The sequence below is a fragment of the Larus michahellis genome, chromosome 12 (assembly GCF_964199755.1).
Source record: "Larus michahellis chromosome 12, bLarMic1.1, whole genome shotgun sequence".
Lineage (NCBI taxonomy): Eukaryota > Metazoa > Chordata > Aves > Charadriiformes > Laridae > Larus > Larus michahellis.
In genome coordinates this window covers 10893298-10915500 of record NC_133907.1, presented here as the reverse complement: position 1 = coordinate 10915500, position 22203 = coordinate 10893298, and the positions used below count along the sequence as shown (strand labels likewise).

General features: G+C 46.6%; 1 protein-coding gene across 4 annotated transcripts in view; it reads right to left on the bottom strand.

Annotated features, from left to right (window-relative positions):
• Positions 1-511: 511 nt before the first annotated feature.
• Positions 512-22203, bottom strand: part of SLC13A3 (solute carrier family 13 member 3) — a 36059-nt gene continuing 14367 nt past the window's right edge. For 3 of the 4 annotated variants that reach the window (XM_074604785.1, XM_074604786.1, XM_074604784.1), the window contains 12 exons: positions 18373-18638; positions 17845-18008; positions 12448-12514; positions 11541-11726; positions 10502-10627; positions 8028-8123; positions 6197-6301; positions 5119-5216; positions 3731-3843; positions 3222-3383; positions 2741-2878; positions 512-2156 (listed from right to left, as the gene is read on the bottom strand). In XM_074604785.1, coding sequence (XP_074460886.1) covers positions 1971-2156; positions 2741-2878; positions 3222-3383; positions 3731-3843; positions 5119-5216; positions 6197-6301; positions 8028-8123; positions 10502-10627; positions 11541-11726; positions 12448-12514; positions 17845-18008; positions 18373-18638 — 1707 coding nt within the window. In that variant the 3' untranslated portion in view covers positions 512-1970. Of the gene's footprint in view, positions 2157-2740; positions 2879-3221; positions 3384-3730; positions 3844-5118; positions 5217-6196; positions 6302-8027; positions 8124-10501; positions 10628-11540; positions 11727-12447; positions 12515-17844; positions 18009-18372; positions 18924-22203 lie in introns of those variants that run through there. The other variant, XM_074604787.1, reaches the window with a different exon arrangement.

Here is a 22203-nt window from a genome sequence, read left to right as displayed (position 1 = left end):
AGCTCCAGTCGCAGCAGGGCAGCGGGACAGCAGGGCTCCTTCCTGCGGCTCCCGGACACGCAGGGTACAGCCCGTTCCCTGGCCCCGGGACAGCGATGCCGTGCTGTTCACGGGACAGACGGCTGGGAAAGGGAACGGCGGGGAGCAATTTTCCCTTCCCCGTTCAGCCCATCTTCGCTAAGGCATGACGAGGAGCATCCATGAAGAACAACAGTGCCTTAAACCGACGCACAGCTGGCACGGAGCTGTGCTGGGGAAGCGGGACAGTGGTACGGGGTATCCCCAGCAAAGGCGCTTGCCGGGGCTGCACCTCTTTACCACAGCAGCCCTGAGACACCGGGCTAGGAACCTTCCGGTCTCATTGCTCCTCTGCTTAACAGGGCTCCGTTTGGGCTCAGACTGGGAGGGAGACCTCCCTGCCCTCCTGGGGAACCACTGCCCGAATCAGGGGGAGAAGCTATGGGAGGGCTTTGCTTATCTCCTCTCACTCTACAGAGCAAACAGGACGATGTGACGTGCTAACAAATGTGCTTTATTGTACGTTTTCCACAATCATTAAGGATTTTGTTGAACTTAAGGATTTCGTTGAACATTAAGGATTTTTTTTGAACTTGACTGATCAAAGTTCCACACTCAATCGGTTTTGGTGGTCTCGGTTCAACCCCAACAAGTCCCTACCTACCATGCCACCCCAGGGTAAGCCCCCGCAGCAGCAGCCGTGGCTGGTGAGCATCACCCCACCAGCTCTCCCTCCTGGCCCCGGGGTTTATCAGCAGCACAGGAACAAGGGGATGTGCTGGATCCCTACCCCGAGCCAGACCACCTTGCCAGCTCCACCAGTTTACATCCTCAGAGAAATCCGTCCCAGCACAGGGATCCAGTCGCTCACCTTCCCTAAACCAAGAATCATATCCTTCGTCTTGCAATCCATCTCTTTCAGTGACTGATCTTTAAAATCAAATATTTTAGGTTCTTACAGAAAATTAAAAAAAAAAAAATCAGATAAAATGGTGATTAAAATCACAGTCAATTTGCAATGCTTTCATTGAAAGTACCCAAGCAACCTGATTTAAAAAGATGTTAAGAATCAAAGCCTATTTTTCAGAAATGCCAATAATATTCCAATGCAACTTGTCCTCTGACCTGTGACTCGGCAGGTCGCTCATGAGTGAGTCAATCTCACAAACCTAAGACTGGCCACGTTCACCAACGGTGAACCACCACCGATGCCCAAAGTCACGTCAGAAATTAATTTGGTCCCAAACCCCCATCTGTGTACTCAGTGCAAAGAACCAGGCAGCAATTACTGCCCCAGGTTTTCAAAACACTGAACATGTTTGGAAACAAACTGTTGCCTTCCTGTTTCCAAATCATGGAGTAAGGCACCGAGTCCTACCAACGCATCTCCTGAATCATCCCTTCACACACAAACCCGAAGAAATAGTCTTCATCCTCCACAAGAGAATTACTCATGAGGTGGTGATGAGACCCCATCCTTCACATCCTGCTAGAAGCACCTGGCCACGCCGCCTTCCCCCCGGCCAGATTTTGATACACTCACTCACATTGGGTTGCACGTAAATAATCCAGTTGCCTCCACCCTGTTCCCAGGGCTACTCTGCAAAACGAGGTAGGGTATCAGAAGCTGGAGCAGCAAAGCTCGCTAGCTTTCACGGGGGAAGAGGCATCTACCCAAAGATGCTCAACGCTTACAGGGTTGTCCAGTTAACAACCACCTACGACAGATGGACTCTGGGAGAGTCTGACTGGTACCTGTGGAAGGTGGGGAAAGATCTTCAGAGAAAAGAACAAATGGATGTTGTGACACCGACCAGTATTTCTAAAAATAAAATTAAACCAGAGGGTCCCATACAGTGTGAGCAGCCACGTGGCTTTCCTCCTGTGCATACTCTGACGATTCCAGTGCCCAAGTCCTAAGTGAGTGAGTCCTTCCCCGGGGGTGGCTTTGTTCATATTTTATTTAGTGCACTTAAAGTGACATTTTCTACAGCTGTCAAGAGTGAGGTGGCATTTTCTGCATGGATGTTGGCCCATGCAGGGAAGGTCCCCAGCTGGAAGATGCTCTTGGCCCACGTGTTCATTGCCAAGCTAAGAAGCAGAACTCCCATAAGATTCATGAGCAACCCAGTTCTTGCCTACAAAAGAAATACAAAGTCAACTGTTGAGTTTAGACTGGACAACTACAGCATGTGAAGCATGAAGCTATTTGAATATAAACATTATAGAAATGGAAGGCTTAACTGCCGTTAATATTAGCAACATCTTAAGTGGACTTTCTTAAGCCACAAAGGCCATTCTGCAGATGCTTACCAAGCTTTGATCCATCAAAAACATGAACATCTGTTTAGCCTCAGGAATGTGAGCAGGAACTGGGACTGAGCCTAATTTTACTCATAAACTTTATTTCTCTGAGCTGGGGAACATTTCCTGCACCCAGAAGCCCATGAAAGTTGAGCTGCTGACACTGGCAGGAACAGGAGCAGGGTCTGGGAGATGCTGAGCATATTCAAGACCAGCTTTGTCACCATTTGGAGCCACAGTGGCTCCAAATTTCACAGGGCTCCTTCCATATACCTGTGCCTTCAGACACTGCTGAGAACAATATTAGACTTCTGTTTTTTCACTTTAGCACATGTTGAACTTGTAGCACTCCTGAAAATTCCTTTTCTAAACACTCCACTCAGACCGATTGTTTCCAGCATTATCTAAAAGAACTTACCATGTCCTTGACCATCAAGTGTCCAGAAGAAAATGCAATTGAATTAGGAGGTGTTGAGACTGGCAGCATGAATGCGTAGGAGCATCCTATAGTTCCTGGTATCATTAAATAGAGGGGATTTACTTTCAGACGAATGGCCTTGAAAAACAGAGAGGAACAGAAATTGTACCTTGGGGATTTGGAGTCACAGGCAGATATATCAAAGACTGCAAATAGCTAGTGCATCGTGCAGAGCTGTATCCCACACTCCATGACAAACAATCACACATCTCGCCAACAGCGTCTGAAGGATTATTATCCTTCGGTGTCCACATTATGCTACAGGCACTTGCTTTGTTGCTCCCAAGGATTTCAAAGCCCCTGAAGCTCAGGAGCAGGAGAACCACATGGTGCCCGTCACAGCACAGACGCGACACAAACCTGCCCGTGCAAGGGGCAGAGCGAGGAGGAGGGCAGAGGAGCTGCCATGGGAATACCTTACCAGCTCTGCCAAGACAGGCAGAAAGATGATAATAGTGGCTGTGTTGCTGGCAAACTCCGTGAATAAGGCGATGACAATCGTGATGAGGATGACAGCCACGGGCGGTGGCACACCCTCCAAGGGATGCAGGCGGCCTCCTATCCAGACAGACAAACCGGACTCCTGCAGAAGGGGAGAGCAGACCAGCTGGAGAGCGGAGCTCCTGCGTCCCTGCAGGTGAACTGACCCTTTCCTAGTACCGCAAATTACGTACGACCTTCACCCACCCACACAAGCACCTATACGCAGCGTCCTCAGGGTAGTTAACAGCAAGCAGTTTGAAAGGAGTTGCAAGGTCTCTTAACCTCCTGCGTTGCTGTCACTCGGAGTTGCGAAACATGTCCTTCAAGTGTTGTGACCCCACAGATGCAAATTTCCCAGAGCCAAATGAGAAGCCCAAGTGATACCCCGATAAAATCCAACTCTGTTGGGCAGGATGACTGCAACGGGGCATCTGCGGGGGGCCTCACCTCACAGCCCTTTGCCATGGCAAAGCCTCCTCCAAGCAGCAAGATGATGTTCCACGGCACCGTCTCTTGAGCCTTCCTCCAAGTCAGCAAGGGCTGCGTCTCAGTGTTTGGTGCTAGATGAAGAGAAAACCCCGATGTCAAACACCCACCCAAAGAGGAGCACATCAGGCATCATCTGACAGAATGACATCATGAGCCTGACATCAGTGCTGCAGCTCACTAACCATGAGTTGCTGACAAAATATACATATGGAATCTCTTAAGCTAGACAATTAAAAGATCATTTAACTTAATATCAGATCTTTAAAAAAAAAAAAGGAAAAGAAAAGAATTCTAGCACTTAAAAGTTTTCTTAGAGGCTTTCTTGAGGCAACATTTAATATCAGGTTAATGTTCTCTCTAACAGACATAAACATTTTCTTCAACAGATAGGAGTCCGCAGAAGAAGGAAATCTTCTATCATTTGAATTATGAAGATGTTATTAATTTTCCAATAGCCATTCAACAGCCGGCGAGTTTTATAGTGAAGAGCTCATCTCCCCTAAAGGCCATCTCTTAATACACGATGAAGTGAGCTCTGTCATATGGAAGGACGCACTAATGGGACTGTAATTTTCTGCTGAACAAGGGCATGTATATTTTATCCAGAGGAGGCCTGATTAAATATCTTCCTGCATATGGACAGCACAATAAACGTGCATGACTCAGAGCAGCAGGTATTTTGTTCCCGTAGACCCCAAGCAGTGCGGCACCATCCACAAAGGGCCTTCATCAGCTGCACCTCCACATTAAGACCATCTCTTATTCCAAGTGGCTTATGAATTAAAATTTGTGTCTCATTGCTAGTCAAGAGGCCAGACCCAAGATTTCAAAAGACTCCTGGTACTAAAACCAGCTGGGAAGTTTGGGTTTTATGAGTTTAAATTCTAAATCATTCTGGGAACTGAGGAAAGGCCCCTATTTTTGAGTAAGGATAACTCGCCCAGCTCTGCCATCTCAGAGGTTCATGCTCCCCGCTGAGGGACAGGAGCTGTTTGTGAGTCAGCAACCAAAGCTCCGTTTCACAATCGGGTCTGCTATGGTAAATCAACACCGATTTTGGTTCGCTTCAACCCGCCATGGCATCATCTCCGACAGCTACATGAGCAACTGAGTCATTCCTGCAATCGGCAGCAGGGCAGTGACTGCTAAACCTCTTCTGGCACTTCAGAAAAAAAGCCTCTGTATGATCAAATTGCACCTTCAAACCACGCTGCTCCAGACGGCCAGCGCAGCTGCTGTGGGCTGGGGCAGGTCCAAGGGGAGACAGCCTTGGCTCTTGCTCCACGCCTGCCCTGCCAGAGCACAGGCAAGGGCAGAGTCCCTGCCCAGGGGGGTCTCCTACTCACCTTTCATGTCAAACCACCACCTGAAGGAAGGTTTTTGCGAAGGGAAGAAGAACAGTATAATCACAATGGTGATGCCCGTGACTGCATCTGAGATAAACCTGTCCAAAAGCAGCAGAAACACTTGTAAGAAGCACAAGCCTGTAGAATTACAAAGTTTATGAAAACAGGGATTTAACCAAAGAAGATTACAAGTTTCCATCAGGTTTGAACAACGCTCATTGTTCACAGTTCAGTTCTTTTTTAATTCCCTGCCGAGCTACATTTCTACGATGGGCTGTGAACCCCCTAGAAAAGCTGCCCTACAAATGTAAAAACCAAGACCTAATCCCCACCGCACCGATGCTCTGGCTGTTCTGATTGCCGAGCCGTGATCAGGCCATGAGGGGTTGTAAGGACAAGTTTCCTCAGCTCATTGCAGGGAGGAAGAGAGGCACAGCCCAAACCATCTCATTTATATGAGCTCTGCAAAACGCTCAGACTCTAAGATGAAAGGCAGGCTCCATCCAGTAAAGAGCTTAAGCATGTGTTCGATTGCAAGGAGCTATTAACGGATGAGGAAAAAGTCCATAACTACTTTGTTGTATTAAGGAATCATTTACTAAGCTATGGATTTATTTTAGAAAAAACTATGAAGGTCTCTTCTGTTAAGAAATTACAACACCCTCTCTGAGCTTTAGCATTCTCCAACTGTCCGTTCTCTTCCCAAGGTATGGATGTCACAGGGGAGACAAACTTGCCAAACAGACAGGATAGCACTCAGGGTCATCTCCTGCCAGTGAAATCAGTGGATCACATAAAGAATTCAGTATTTCACTGTAAATCTACCTATAAACAGCATTCCCAACATTAAAACCTTAGGGGTGGCTTCAGATAGACGTACACCAGCTTCCCACCAGGCTTCATGTACCTCATCCGGGAGACAGAAACAATAAATCTGGGTCTGCTACTTGAAGTCCAGTTTAATTTATTCCAGAAAACCTGAGTAATAGTTTAGGCAATGCAATCAGAAACCCAGGAATCTCAACGACTTGGAAATGCTTTTGAAAAATGTGATGGAGGAATGAAAATAAAATCTTACCCTGGTGCAAACAAGCTTGCCCAGCCTGGGATGAATTTGGGATCCCTGGAGAATAGCATGATTGCAAACATGCAGAAGAAGAAGAAAATTGCCTGTTCCGCAAACCTAAGATGAAAAGAAATCCAGTTAAAATGCTGATGTGAGACGTTAGGCAGGTTTTCTAAAAATAACGACAGTGAAACATCGGAATAGATTGTTAACCTATTTGCAAATACTGATATCTGCCAGCAATTATCTCTTATTGGAAGACATTAAGGAGAGACAAGACGGGCATCAGGAATGCCCAGATGTCACAACAGGCGTTTGCAAGGTTGACCCTCTGGCTGCGGCAGAGGGGAAGGGCCAAGCAGCTTCTCGTGGTGACTCCTCTCACGGCTGCCCTCTGGGATGTCCCTACGGCACGGTCAGTCAGGGGTGGTTTCACTCCAGTTCAAGCAACGTAAACAGACGGCTGAGATTCAAATCATATGCGAGACAGCAGGAACAAACGGTCGAGGTCCAAACCTAAGCAGTATCCCTTAGACACATGACAAACAGCAGGGCAAATGGTAGTATCATTTGCTAAGTACCAGGCTTGACTCTAGTGGAGACAAGATTTAACCAAGACAATGCCTCAAAACACTGTTTAAAATCTCTCCGAGCACAAGGAAGGTCATTTAAACCGTTGGGAAGAGGCCACTTGCATTGATTTTAAGTTATGGGATTGCTAATCGAATTGGCAGAGCACAGCTTAATGGACTTTCTCACTTCTAGACCTCAAAGTGGGACTTTGATTCTTTCGGAGACATTTTGCAGGCTGCTCGATAATGTACTGAATGGAACAAATAAACCAATTTCTTTCATTTACAGCACAGGCACAGCCAATTGTCTTTGAAGAACCACTCCATTTTCCGCACAAGAGCAATAATTACAATGTCGATAGCACGACACAAACATCACTGAATCTTCACAGCATTGCTGTGAGTATGAAAATATTATTTTACAGATGGAGAAACACAGACGATTTAAGATTAAGACATACAGTTTAAAAAACTTTCACTATCCCTGGTTGCCTATAATATCAGTGGCTGGTTTGATTCTTGGAGACACTCAGCTTTTCCTGCTTCCCTCTTTTTTTGGCATTTCTCGTAAGTCTAAAACTCAGGTTCTGCTTGTTCCTTTCTCCAAAACATGATCCCCATCACTGCAACTTGCACCAAGCTTTTTCCAGAAGACAATACCTTTGAGAAACTACAATAAGAAGCTAAAAGAGTCTTGTTCTTTCTTCACCTAATACAGTTGAATGAGTTATTCAGAAAAAAAAAATAATGTTTTCCATGACATGGATCTGACTTCTTTCCATGGACTTTCTTTGAGCAGCTATTAAGCATTCTTAATGTATATCCACAATCTATATGATTCATATCTGTCATATGATTCATCAGCTTCCTCAGCAAAAGCTTCCTGCTGCGCACAAGAGGTATGCACAAACCTTCAAAATTTAGCCCGTGTTGGCTAGTACATAACACACAGAGGATTGGTTTTGTCCCTGGAGTAGAAAAATTACAAACAGTAATGAAACAACCCAGCATGAATTCACTCTATAATACGAACTTTGTTCTTGAGAAGATTTGAGTACAAGCTGCTATGTGCAATTATTCCTGTTAGTGAAGGTGGAGAGGCTGGGGCATGCAAAAAAGCAAACTTTGGCAGGTTACAAACACTCTGAGTGGAAACATCTATTTAATTTTCTTCTAAAAAACTCCATTTCCCCCAGTTCTCCACTCTTAAGACAGGACATTTCCAACCCACTTGACTTCTTTTTCATTTCAATCACTACTTTATGACTCACTTTGTTGGACCCAGTTTCTGATAGTCCTCCTTTATCACTTCTCTGGCTCGGGCTTCTGCATCCGCTCTTATATTAGACTTTTTATTTCTCCAGCCCCTGCCAAGAAACACAGTTATACCTTTACATGCCTCTAGCGTACCCGACACACAGTAAATGCTGCATTTACTACTGCGGCGCAGGTACACACGACGCACTCCTTCAGGGCCTGCTCTGCAAGTTTCAAAGAGCTGCACATCTCTGGTGGCTCAGTTTGCGTTCTCTTCAGACCACGCAGACTGATGATGAAGGTCTCTGGTGCAGACACAGGCAATAAGGCCCTATTTTATATATCCTTTCTCTCTGCATTCATACAAAAGAGACCCTGCAGAGGTTAGGAAGTTTCCTCTCATCTATATTCTGAACTGTTTCCTCCAGCATGGGCTGTGATTGCCAAAAGAAAGTCCCATCATTGCAGGATTTCCTCATTTCCTTGCAGGATTTCCTCCTCTCTAGCAGATACCTACTTGGTAGGTAGAATAACTAGAAAGAGGGTGACACAGAAAATTAATCTGTCCCTTCACTTCTCAAGTCACTTGCAACTTCCTGGGTGATCCCAGGATGCTGCTCAGGATCAACAAAAATGTGAGGAATTTCTAACTGGTGGGGAATGTTAATGTGCTCCTGGCTAAGCCTCTTAGCCCAGCCACGCTGACCGCACACACTGTTTGATCCTTTGTAGTATGCGCATACAAATGATATATTCATACCTCACACTTCATCTCCCATCACATCCCATGCCGCTGAAGCTGGGTTCTAACCCTGACTGTGACCTTGATTAAACCTACAAACCCCAACTTTCTGCATCAGATGCACCCACCCGGCCCCACAGCGCCTGCGCTTCCTTCGCTCAGTCACTGATTCAAAGGGATGGCGTGGCTGGATCTTCTATGTGGATGAATGGTTGATCATTTGGAAGTTCCTGAACCTCAAATAGATCTGCCCGGCCCTTCAATTTCTTATTTTTTGGGGGGTGTTATTAATGGCAGCTTCATCTCAGCTCAGCCAGCCCATACCTAAGCCTTTTCTTGTCTTTTGGATTCAAGCAAAGCTGACCTGCTATTGCAGCGGTGTCCGTCTGCTGCAGGCACCAAGGACTTGTCCCCATAGAAAGTCCAGCCACTGTCCCCCAGTCGCTATGGCCAGAGCAGCCCGACAGGCTCCTGCAGACGCTCGGCTGTACTTGCGCAGCTTTCCAATGTCTCCTCCGAGGCACCTCGCCACTGGGGAATACTGGTATCTGCGCTGGCCCAGCTATCCCAATAAAGCTGGGCTTTGTGCTCACAGAGACGAGCCAAACAAAACAAAAAGCATCACGTTCTCCGAGCACAAGAGCAATTTTGCATTTCGCCAGGGCCTTTGGCCAGCATAGCTACCTCTTCCCTCACCTGACCGTCCCGGGCCGTGACGGCAGGACGCCGGGGCCGTGCCCCAGCCCTCACCACAGGACACGGGAATTCAGGCTCTGCATCGCACAAGCCCTGGGCACGCGATGCAGAGGGGCTGCGAGCCCGCAGAGCATCCCACAGCAGCAGGCAGAGCCTCCTGCGAAGCCCCATGAGCAACTTAAGGACCGGCGTTGCGGCATTTTCCGGACTGAAACTTTCCCATTGATTTTTTCCTGTCTCGGAGACAATGTAAATATTTGGACACCTGTTCTCTTTTTTTTTTCCCCTCTTTATTTGCATTTTTAACTCAAAATAACAATTAAAGACTTTTCTAATACTAAAAATTCTGGTCCCTGGAGGAAGCAAGACTGTGAGTTTGTTACTATCACATATGTGAGTGTGCAGGGGGAAAAAGGGCTCCAAATGAATCAGCATGGCAACCATTTTAAGTAGTGTACACTAGGGTTTGCATGTATTCATCAAAGATTTACCGGAAAAACATGTTATTCTCAGTTACAGATTAACACGTTGTTGTAAAATTAAGCCCTGTTGTGAAGTAATCTCTTCCAAACCCAAGTTTCTGCCCCAGGAACAAATCCTGGGGGGTTTTATGTTCTAGGAGATTTTTTTTCTACTAATTCCAAGGGAACCAAGATTTCATGCTGGTCTTCAAAGTTCGATCCCGCTTTCCCTTCTATCGATGAAAGTCTGCCATTTACCTCCACAGTCCCAGGGCAGGCACTAAAACAACCTTTAAAAATTGTATGTTTAATTGAATGAAGATATAACACCTACTCTATACATGTATGTATTTCAGTTAGATAAAGTGTATGTAACTATGAGATATCTTTAAAATCTTCCTGTTGTATATCAGCTTCTTAAAAATGGATGACTTGTTATAGCATCCTGACGTTACTTATGAAACCCCCCACCATCCAGGAGATGATCCTGGGTGATATCAGTAGATTTAATACGAGAATGATGATGAACGTGTACTGCACAATGCTGGTATAACCAGACAACATATATGTACAGTGACTATAAACGTACCTCAGGTTAATTCCTCCATACAGGATGGAGATCCATAGCCATCCCAGGAGAAGAAAAATCAGCATTAAAGGAAATGCAAACATAAACCAAGAACCAAAGTTCACCACATCACATTCTGGAAAATAACTAAGCAAACGGGAAAAATCAAGTTAATGCAAGAAGGGAAAACATCCCGTCAATTTAAGGGTAAGCAAACATCTGAAATCAGCATCAAAGTATCCCACAAACTTGCCAGTGTGCATCTAAGAACTATTCCTCCGTGTGCATTAGCAGTTACCTGGGCACTAGGAGATTTGGGGAGCGTTGCGTTGGGACAAATCCCCCCAGGCCACCCTGCCACCCACAGCCCAGCCCAGCTGCGCAAGTCTCCACGGGAAGATGTGGAAGATCTCTCTCCAGGTGGCTGATGCTTTCATACAATGATATTCCTGAAGACCCAGGATTAAACCCTGCTACGATAACTGCTGGGGAGTCTGAGCACGAACCTCGTAGGGATGCTGTACATGCCTAGGAGAGCCTCAACAAACTACTTGTAGAGGCCAGCAAAGTTAAGAAATGCCTGTGGGCACTTAGGATGGCACAAATTTCTGTTCCTATGCACACAGGAGGCATCTTTTATGATTAAGAAAACAGGCCAGAAGTAGTAGGTTCCTTATTTTTCTTTCTACCATACAGCACTGGATGTAATTGCTCACAAAACACTACACAGCCTGTTTCATCAGAACAGTTACCAGGTTAATTGTAAGCGTGTAGTCAAGTCCCATTAAATTCAAAGGGATTAAGAGCATCAGGAAGGCGAAGCACATATGCACCAGCTTGGCTGACAGCCTGGCTGGGTACACTGGAAACCTGCTTATTACAGCTAAGGCCGATACAACCACCCTCTGCTTTCATCTGCTCACAAAGTTTCTCAGAATGTTCTGGAAGGGCATAAATTTTCTAAACTAGTTCTCGGCCCAAAAGGAAATTTCCTAGAGGGATGGAGAACATGTCTCTGTTTTCCAGGATTTACAGGGCTCTCCAGGATGGCCTCCCGTACCTCTTGAGCTGTCCCAGGAGGATGAGGTTTGGTGCAGTTCCTGTCAGCGTGGCTGTACCTCCGATGCTGGCTGCGTATGGGATTGAGATGAGGAAACCTTTCCATATATTTGTTTTGTATTCCTCCTCCTTCTTTAAGTCTGAGAGAGTATCAGTGGTAACCTCCTTCTCCTCCGTCAGATCTTTGCTTTAAAACAGTCCAAAAGAGAATCCAGTGAAAGACCTGGTTTAAGTACAGCGCAACCACTTCAGAGCCTTGACAGATGGAAAATTCCCAGTTTTTTAGAAATCCAAGCTAACACTGTCCTCAAGGACACCTAAGCAGCTCAGTGCAGCAGAGGGGTCTGCTCGGTGAACTGCAGCCTCGCAGAGGGCAGAGCACCCTCAGCACCCGTCCGTCGGAGCCGAGGGTGCACGTGCCTTGCCCGGCCCCTCAGCAACTTGTAACACTTAGCATAAAGTCCACAGGACTGCTAAAAGGAAAAAAAAAAAAAATAAAATTTGATAGCACCAAGAGGAAAGAAACATCTGTTCCTGAAAAGATGCTTCCTTCCCATCGTTGTTATCAAAGCAGGACCATCACCAGCGTGTAAATCCTGGTGGTTTTACATCACCAGCTTCACACCGGTGTGTTTGATGTTCCTGAGAAAACCAAGTCACAATTTCCCGTCAGGAGACACCTCTGACTACCATTTCAGAGTGACTGGAAAATCTCTGCAATGATTTGGACATGCAGAAGGATGCTGCACACACAGAGGAGGGTTTCTATCATCAGGCTGCTAGTGATTGGGACGTTTAGTATAATCAAAACATTTCAGTGATTGAATTTCAAATTCCTAAAACTTGGTCTAGCTCAGGGGATAATTCTCTCTTTCAACTCTCTAATACAAACTTTATAATTAACTTACTCCTCAGTACTTGCCAGAAACTGCATCTCAGTTGGCACAGTGTAAAGTTTATTCTGCTGTAAAGATGCTGAAAAAGAAAGATGAGGACTTTAAAACAGTTCAAAGCATCTAGAAAATTCTCCTTGAACCACACAGAGGAACGGAGGAACCAACCGCCATTTACAGAGGGGCTGTGCAGACAAAGGGGACAGAATCGGGAGCACCTGGCAGGGATGAACGAGCCTGTCTCCTCCTGCCACCGCTCCGCTCCCACCACAGTACCCAGCTTCTCCTTCAACGCCCAGAGGCGCTTGGTCCTTTTACTACTTCTGCCACCGGTCAGATCTTCTAACATGACCAGGAGTTCCAGGGTGTCCCTTAGCAAGTCATGGGTTTGGGGTGGGGGGGTGCATTTTTTGGGTAACCATAGCTCTTTCTTGGGAAGAAAAACTGTTGGGCCTGACGTATCTGTAAGGCACGTTCCCCAAGGTACATCAGGAGCTCATCCTGCTGTGGAGCGCCATTCCCAGGGGACGAGAATGTTATCCCCTGCAGATATCTAGTGCAAAGTCAACATAAAGCTGTAATTCCCTCTTAAAAGGCAAGAGACAGACACATTTGGGGATTAGGCTTCGTACCAGGTACTCTGAAATCCACCCTGACCACAAGGACCATTCCCAAGCCCATCACCCCCTCCCTGCATGACAGACCCTGCAGGCTGAGCAACTCGTCCCTGACACAAGTTTAGGGCAACCACAGGAAGACTCTGTTTCATACCCAGCTACCAGGGACCGTCCTGCATATTTCACACAGACTCTGCATCACCGTCCTCCTTATCACCAACCACAGGGAACACAAGTGGGACTTAGGAGCACTTGAGGAAAGGGTATATTTTGACCAATGTTCTCTTTGGCAGTAAACTGGGAGCTGCACACCACTCTACCACACACATACATATGCAAGAATTCAGAAATCAAAAGAGAGAAATGCAATACAATCACTTTTTTTTTACCAGATCCCACACTAAGGCTTGTGACATTTGTAGCCCTGGTTCATGGCTTGACCTCCTGAGGTTGGGAGTAGACATGTGCTATTAAACCCCATTTTCCATATTCTTCCTCAGGACTGGAGCACTTGTGAGTTTTATGCACCTTCGGCCCAGGTGGCCCTTCCCTGTCACCACTGGCTCTGCTCCTTTTCTTGTCTCTGCATATTTTTGGGTCCAGAGGCCTGTGTCCCTGCACTTCTCCAGGCTCTGCAGACCACTGCCTGCAGAGCCCAATTCCTGGTACTGCCACCCAGCAGTCCCCAAATTTCCTTGCACCCCTCCTCAGGCTGAAACACCATCCTCTTCTACCTATGTATGCACTAGAAACCAAAAGTAGTGCATGGAGATTAGCCAGTGGTCAAAGTCTCTGGACTCATTCATGTGTGCGCCGAAGACACCGAGCTCGTTCCAGCTCAGTGATCCAAGGATTTTTGCAATGTCATGTTTTACACATCGCTAATTTACTGAATTGGAGTTAATTGGTTTGGACACACACATGCTGAGCTTTCATCCCAAAGATGCCGGGACAGAGGGATGTAATCAGAAGGACAAACATTAACCCATGGTTGACTGTTGATCCCCCAAAGCATTTAGCCCAAGGCCATCCCACTCAAGCCTAGTGCTGTCTCCGCAAAGGCACATATTTCATTCTACCTCTTAACATTTCTCAACTTTTTCTTCCTTGCTAAGCCCAAATTCCCACCCCATCCTGACAGGACAATCTGTGAGTTACCTCTCAAGGAAGGTTTGCAAAAGGCAACCATGCACAGGAAAGCCAGAGTTGCTGCAGAACAAACTTTTCCTACGAAACTTGTAAAAAGCAGTTGAAAATTGTTACAGGTCCGTAAGTCAGAAGAGGCCAAAGACCACTGAGGCAGGACCTGGCTGTACACATCTCTCACCGAGCAGTATTCAGTGGCCATTTAACTCAAATACCTTGTATACCTTAGAGGCAGAAAGGCTTGTCCTAAATAAGTTTGGCTTTAGTGACGTTTTTATTACTTCTAAAAAGTTGAAAAGGCCTGAGAAGGAGTATTTCCTGGGGCTGTACCCTGCCAGCAGGGCTGGGGTCAGGCAGCCAAACCAGGCAGTGGTGTCCAAAAATGCACATTTCCCACCTGCCGCTTCAGAGACCTCATTTCCAGGTCTGCGACCCAACGAAACACCTCAAGCACTGGCTGCAGTTTATCTTGAATTTGCAGAAGATATTTTCTATGCAGGAAAAAAAAAAAAAAAAAAAAGGATGGAGATAGTTTCTTGTGATTTTTACCAGGAGATACTTAAGCTGCTCAGAGAAATGAGATATTGCCAATGACGGGTTAGTGGGCAGAGCGCAGGAGATGGTCAGGCTCACTAGCACAGCGGTTTCCAGTTTGTCACATGTCTATCACACAGTTTGGGTTTAGGGCTGGAGATGTCAGATAGAGTTGTAGGGCATCTATAACCCACCTCCAAAAGGAAAGTTCTGGAAGTTGAAAAAAGCCTGTTGGTGTTCAGTTTATAACCCTGCTTGGATCAACCAGAACCAGCTGGGACTTCAGCCACCAAAGCTCATCTAACTGCATTCTGCCATCAGTAGCCAATAGGGTCAAAATCAACAAAACACTCCACCAAATTTTAGCTATCAATGACATAGGCATGCCAACATTTACTGCTCTATAACATGCTGCCCACATGGCTGAGCACAGACATAAGCGATTGCGACCTTGAGGTTCTCTCCTCAGCAAAAAAGCGTGACCAACTGATCAGAGACGCCGCTTTAATTCTGGCACTGTGTGCGTAAGCAAAGCCTTTCACAAAGCTGGTTTCATACACTTGTTGAGATTTCTTCAGAAAACCAAATGCTTTTACATGCTACATATTCTTTAATATATTTTTAATATTTTTTTTTAGCCACCCAAGTATTTTTTAGCCTCTTGGACACTACTACAGTATTATTAAAGCATATCCCAGATATTCTTTATCATATGCCATTGTAAAAGTTTGCTTCCACATACAGTCCTCTTCGCCATTAAATCTGCCTGTCTTTTTTGCAACACAGATTACGATTCAGTTGGATTATAAAAATTAAGTAAACTATGAAATGAGTATTCCTTTTTCTCAAATGTACGTTCCTTACATTTGGTTGGGTTTCATCAGGCCTGTGAAAAAACTAACCGGGACAGCCCCACTGGAGATGTGCAACCAGCCCTGGCCACAGACGACACCCGACAGCCAGGAACCCCCTGCAGAAAGCTCACCTTCACCTCTCCGCTCCTAGAGGTAACACCGGATTCGTCGCTTTTGACTGACTTCAGGTTTAGGGCGTCCTTCAAGGAACTCAGCTTTTCTCATCCATTCAGAAAGATTACAGAAAAGGCTGAGTTCACCTCGGGACACTAAAGTTCAAATAAGAAGTCTACAAGAAAACTTGCATTTTGATGTTGTACATTTTTCAGATGACCCCTCCATCACTTGTATTTATTTCTTTTATAAGTCTCTACCTCAAAAGAAAAATGCATCATCACGCCATCACATGGTATTTGCAAAGCATCACTTTATTCATTCTCTTTGCAGGCCCCTCACTTTGCCTTTTCTGGCTTCTCTCACCACTGTAAGCCTTGTGAGCCAAGGACGTTAATTTAGTGCTTGCCAATGCCTAGGGCAACAGGGGTCTTGATTTTATGTATTCCCAAACTCTACTGTATTTACAGTCACAACTACACACCCAAATCATTTCAGAGGATGGGGTCAGGTAGGTTAAAAGCAGACTGACAAAACACAACGCTTCTACAGAATAAGGAATTATAGCAAGAAGGTCAGGGTGTTTGATTTTAATAGATGTGAACAGTCAAAAATTCATAAAGCAAATGTGATAAAGCAACCTGGAGTGCAAAGATCTCATGATTGCTAGACATTAATGATGAATGATTAATTATATCTTTATTAGAGTACACACATGTTTGAGTCGTCTTCTGGGAACTCATTTTGTTCTGCCTTAGGACTCAGTGGGAACCAAAAAGCCATTGCTTTTAAATCACAGAAGAAGTAGTACTAATTAGTGCAAGAAAGAGAAGCCACAACTACTGCTCCAACTATCAGTAATAGCTGCAAAGGGGACTTCATGACTCATTTCTCTTTTGCTGTTTCTCATCACTGTCTGCCAGAAGCCCAAACTCCTGGTAAGTGACTTGTGAAGAGAGGGCTGGAGGAAGACCTTGTCTGACAACGTACCCCTGACCCAGCCTGGACGTGACCTGCTCAGGAGCAACACCAAGCAGTAGCACCAAGCTGGGAAACCACAAAGCCCTTTATAAATCACAGAATCACAGAATGGTCGGGGTTGGAAGGGACCTCTGGAGATCATCTGGTCCAACCCCCTGCCAGAGCAGGGTCACCCAGAGCAGGTGGCACAGGAACGCGACCAGGTGGGTTTTGAATGTCTCCAGAGACGGAGGCTCCACCACCTCTCTGGGCAGCCTGTGCCAGGGCTCTGCCAGCCTCAAAGTAAAGAAGTTCCTCCTCATGTTTAGGTGGAACTTCCTACGCTCAAGTTTGTGCCCGTTACCTCTTGTCCTGCCACTGGGCACCACTGAAAAGAGCCTGGCCCCATCCTCCTGACACCCACCCTTTGAGTATTTATAACCATTGACAAGATCCCCCCTCAGCCGTCATTTTTCCAGACTGAAGAGACCCAAATCCTTCAGCCTTTCTTCGTAGGTATTTAACCTACTGGTTACGTATTTAAATAGGTATTTAACCTACCAGCCTTCCCTTCTGTCCTCCCTTTCTCCTCCAGCTCAGGCTCCCGCTTCATGGGGGAACAAATAGGAAAATGAGAGGAGAACCCAGCTGTCCACGAGCGCCGGGCAGCCCTGTGTGCTGCCATGGAGGGGCCGCTGTCCCCACTCTTGCCCCGCTCTCGCTGCCTGGCCAGTCCCTGCCTGTCCCTCCAGCAACGCACCATGAAGCACCACTCATCTGCCCAGGTGTTACTATCCACAGCCCCCCCGGCCCCGGCTCTGGCTGTCCCTGCAGCGAGGCACCCTACGAATCCCATCACCACCGTGCCCACAGAGCTGGACCGTGACTGGTGCCAGCAGCAGGTTTATGGAGCAGGTTGGCTGGGCGTCACCACTTCTTGGTTTTTCCAGACAACTCATGAGCATTGCCTCCTGCATGACATGAGGAAGGGACAGGATAAAAGGGAATTTTATGCCACTACTATTCCACCGAAATAACAAAGTGTGTATTAAAATGGGACCAGCACTGAGATCAAGCTGCAGCAAAGAAAACTGGTACTTGTGCCAGTGAAGTCAATAAAATGGGGCATATTTGATGGCAGATGGGCAGACCTCAGCTGGCTTGTACTACTGTCCTGTCTCATTTACCTTGGTTTTCTTCATTATCCCTGTTCATATCCTTAGATGTGTCTTTGTCCCCAAAGAGGCTTTTTAAAATTGCATTTGCAATTGGAAGCATCATAGCAGTGGAGGCAGTATTACTTAACCACATGGACAGGAAAGACGTTGTCAACATCATCCCTAAAATTAGTCTGGAAGAGAGAAAAAAAGGAAAAGCTGAATTTCTTCAGGTTAGCAAGCTCTCTGATATATTATAGCTGTAGGAAGAAAAGCTCATGTGCAGGGATAACAAAACTAATAGCAAAAAAGACTTCTGTGACTATCCTGTAACTGGATGGAGCACAATTATGGGGCTGAACCAAATGATTCTCCTTGTGCTCCGCCGGCCTCTGAGCAAAGGCAAAGAGATGATTAACTCAATAAGCTGGAGAAAATGGGATGTGGGCAGCTCCCTGGCAGGGGAGACACCCGCATCACGGCCCACCACAGCAGAGCCGCTTCCCAAGCGCCTGCAGCTCACATCCCCCATGGAGATCCCCCTGCTCCCATAGTCACCTGGCTGGCTGGACTCCCACCAACATGAGGACCCGGAGCGCGATCCTGCGGTGTAAATTCCACTCCTCAATGGCCGAGGCCATAATTAAACCACTGAGGAAGAGGAAGTTGGTGTCTAAAAAATATTGTGGGCAAACTTTGTTAGACGGGAGGATCCCCAGGAAGGGAAAGAGGACGATAGGCAGCAGAGCTGTCACGGCCAAGGGCAGAGCCTCTGTGCACCAATACAGGGCCATCAGCAGGATCACATAGAGACATCTTCCCTCCTGCAAAAGGAGAGAGGAAAAGTAAGACATGGCATTACAGAGACATCTTTCCACTTGGAGACACTCAGACAAGAAAAACGCAGCAGTTACTCCTTGAAGGATACAGTATTTCTCCCAAATCAATTCCATCATGCGCAACACCTTCACCCCTATATTGCGTAGGGGTTCAGGACTTACACTGATCCTCTGAGACCACCGCAAAACCCAAATCCTCCTCGGTCGCCTGAGCTTCCTACGTGCTGCAGGGTAGCAGTGCACTGGGGCATCAACCAAGGAAGCTCCGGAGAGCAGGAACTACCCATCCACGTTGAGTTACAGCGCTAATCCCCAGCAGGCACTGCTGCTAGAGCAAGTGCTGCGAACACCCTTAGGTGTCCCATTTTCTGACCCTGCTACACTTAACTTGTTTGTGCTTTCTCTCCCGCTTCCACAGAGTGTGCTCTGCACGTCTATGGAAAAACAGCTTTGAGATGGCTGTATCGAGTCCCCACATTCGCAATAGGAGGCACACAGAAAGGTTTCTTTTCTTGGATCAGAGGCTCCCGAGAGACCTGCGAGAAACCATTTGACAGCAACCCATCCCAGTCCCCACGGAAACCAGTAAATCAAGCGCCCTGGTGTCACATCGCTTCCTGAGGGCAGGGAGCTCACCCATGCCCAGCATCGCCCCAGCCTGGGCCAAGGCTGGCAGAAACCCAGCACCCCCCGCGCCGTGAATTCATTCATCCACCCAGGAGGTGCAAACTAGACCAAAGCCATTTGTCACGACAGGCCACGGCCGAAATAATGAGCGACGGAAAGAAGTCAGGAGAACAGCTCCAAGCCCAGGAGGGGAGAGCCCCGGGGGGGCAGGGAGAGCCCGGCACGGAGCTGGGCTCGGGCACGGCAGGGCTGAACAGGGATATTGTCAGCGACCGCGGGGCAGAGTGCCCACAGTGCTATAAATAACAGCTGAGAGTCATTTGGAAGCCACAGAGCTATTTATTTTACCACTTTTCCAGCTTGTTGGACAGGTTGAATTGTTACTCAAAGGCACCTCTGTCCCTCTGCTTGGACCTTCCTCCCTGGCACCCAGGGCTTTGGTGAGGGAGATGATGGCTCCGTTCCCTGGCGTGGCTGGGTGGGGAACAGCGTGGGCTGGGACCTGTGTAGAGCTGCATTTTGGGGACAACGTGGTCTCGGCTGGAGCGTGCAGCAAGGTACGGCAGAGACACAACTTGCCTGGCCACCTGCAAACAATTCACTTCAGGCCTCAGCTGAATGTGGTTGCTCCCAAGCTCCTAGAGCAGACACCAGCACAGCAACACCCCCACAAACTGAGGATAAAAAATAACCACGGATATTGAGAAAGCCAAAGAACTGAATCTACCCTGAAACCCCGCTGGGTGCACAGAGTCGAGTGAATTGAAACCGATACGGGTTTATTGCCCAATACATCTGTACTGAGTGTTTGAAAAGTGGGAAGAATGACGGAATTTCTGATTTGTTTTGCTTTTAGCACTCAGGCTTTGCATTTCACAAGCAGTTCTGCTAGCAAAGCTCCAGTGCTTCAGTGCACGTGGGAACGCAAATATCACAGAACTGAGAGTAATTTGCTTTGATTTATTTTTTTTTAATACATTAATTGCAGCAGAGCCAACGCGTCATGTAAAGTTCCCAAGATCTGGATTTAAAGATCATTTGCAGTCCTAATTTTAGATCCCAGTAAAGAGACATACTGTGAAGTAAACCCTTTACATTCCCAGGGCTCAGCCCTGGCACCTGGCAGTTCCCATGAGCTCCCCATGGCTTCGCTTCCTCCAAACCAGCAGGACAAGAGCAGCAAACCTGTCAGTGATAATTTTTGCAAAAATAAAGAATCATCTTTTAAAATGTTTGCACGCTAGATCAGTGATTTCATTCCCATTGCAGCCAATAATTTCTCTTTACTCTGGTTCTTTTTATACACCAAAGAAACAGCTTTGCTCTCATTAAGCACTTTTCCATTTGATCTCTAAAGGCCATATAAATAATTTTTTCTCCCACTGGCAAAATATTCTTCAGTTTTCTGCAAGGAAAGTTGCACCAAAGTCAGCTTCAAAATAAAGACACTTTGCCTCTTACGGTGGTACAGCAACTGAAAATATTTAACAATGTCTTGATATAAGAGAATATCAGTGAGGGCTTTAATTGACTTGATGAAATAGATGAAATACAATTTAGAAAACTAATTATAAGTAAGGAATATTTATTCTCTGATGTATGGAAAACATTCTGGAAAACATTGCAATGAAACACAGCATGAATCTAATAACTAATCTTCATTGCAAAAATCAAAGGCCAAGGGGTAAAACCAAAACAGAGCAGAAAGAACTGCTATATGGAGAGTTTTCCTGAAATTTCAAAACCTATACGGATCAACAGCAAACCACTTGGAAAGACTGCTGTAGCATTGTTTATGCAATTTATTCTGCCCCAAAAGAGGGCAAACTGCACCTATATTAAACAAGTTTTTCACTGAAGATGGGACCATCATTCAACAAAAAAGGAACAAGACCACTTCAGAATAACTCAGATTTGGAGCAAGCACTCCCCAGAATAAAACAAAAAAATTCAAAACCACTAATAAAATTGAACCAAACTGTATATAAAATCAAAACGTTAATCAATGTTAATTAATTAATGCTCCCAGTGCCCAGCAAGTTTGGTTAGTATGCAAACAATAAATGCTAACAAACGGCAGAAGAATGGTCCTTTAGAGAGACGGCCGCAGCTGCCCCGGGACACTCCGGGCTGCATCCACTGTTGTGTGCAGCACCATCACCCCGACATGATCTTTATCCTTCGATCCCTCTGCTGTGTCACTGTCAAACGACTCCTCACCTCCCTGCAGCTTTTTTTCAAGATAAGTCTATCAAAGTTCAGGGGGGAAAATGGTAGCACATACGAACTTTAAAGTGGGTCTCGTGATTGGGTTAATTCTATAACCACTTAATGATTTCCAGGGAAGTGCTCTGGACTACAGCGGCTCTCCTTCCTGTTGCTCAAGAGCCTTGAGAGCGACCTCTGCCCCTCCAGACACAGATCCTGCCTTCGCTGCACTGAAAGCACCGGAATTTTCCACACTGGGGGACCTGCTGAGCTACGGCAGAGGAAGCCAACCCACGAGGTAGTCTCCCGTGGGCAGGAGAGCTGGAGGGAGCAGGTGGTCTCCTGGAATGGCCAATGAGGTGCCCCAGGGAAAGAAGATGCTGGCAGGGAATGTGGGTCAGATAAGGCAAATCGGTTCACCCAGGCATAGCACCAAGGCACGGGCATCCACGTGTCACCACTCCCCACCACCAACCTGAAAGGGAACATCAGAAGCTTCAGCTGGACCTTGTTCTCCACCAGCCCCAGGCGGCTCCTGGGCAGCCCCATGCCACCTGCCCAGTGCCCACAGCCTCCCTGCCAGACAGACACAGCGCTCAAAGACATCCTACCCAAAGGCACTGCCAAGCTTTGGTTTTTCTCCATCAACCTTTGCATGTTACATGATCATCACAGCCTGACTACCCCGATGTGGGCTCTCCCCATCGCCACGCCG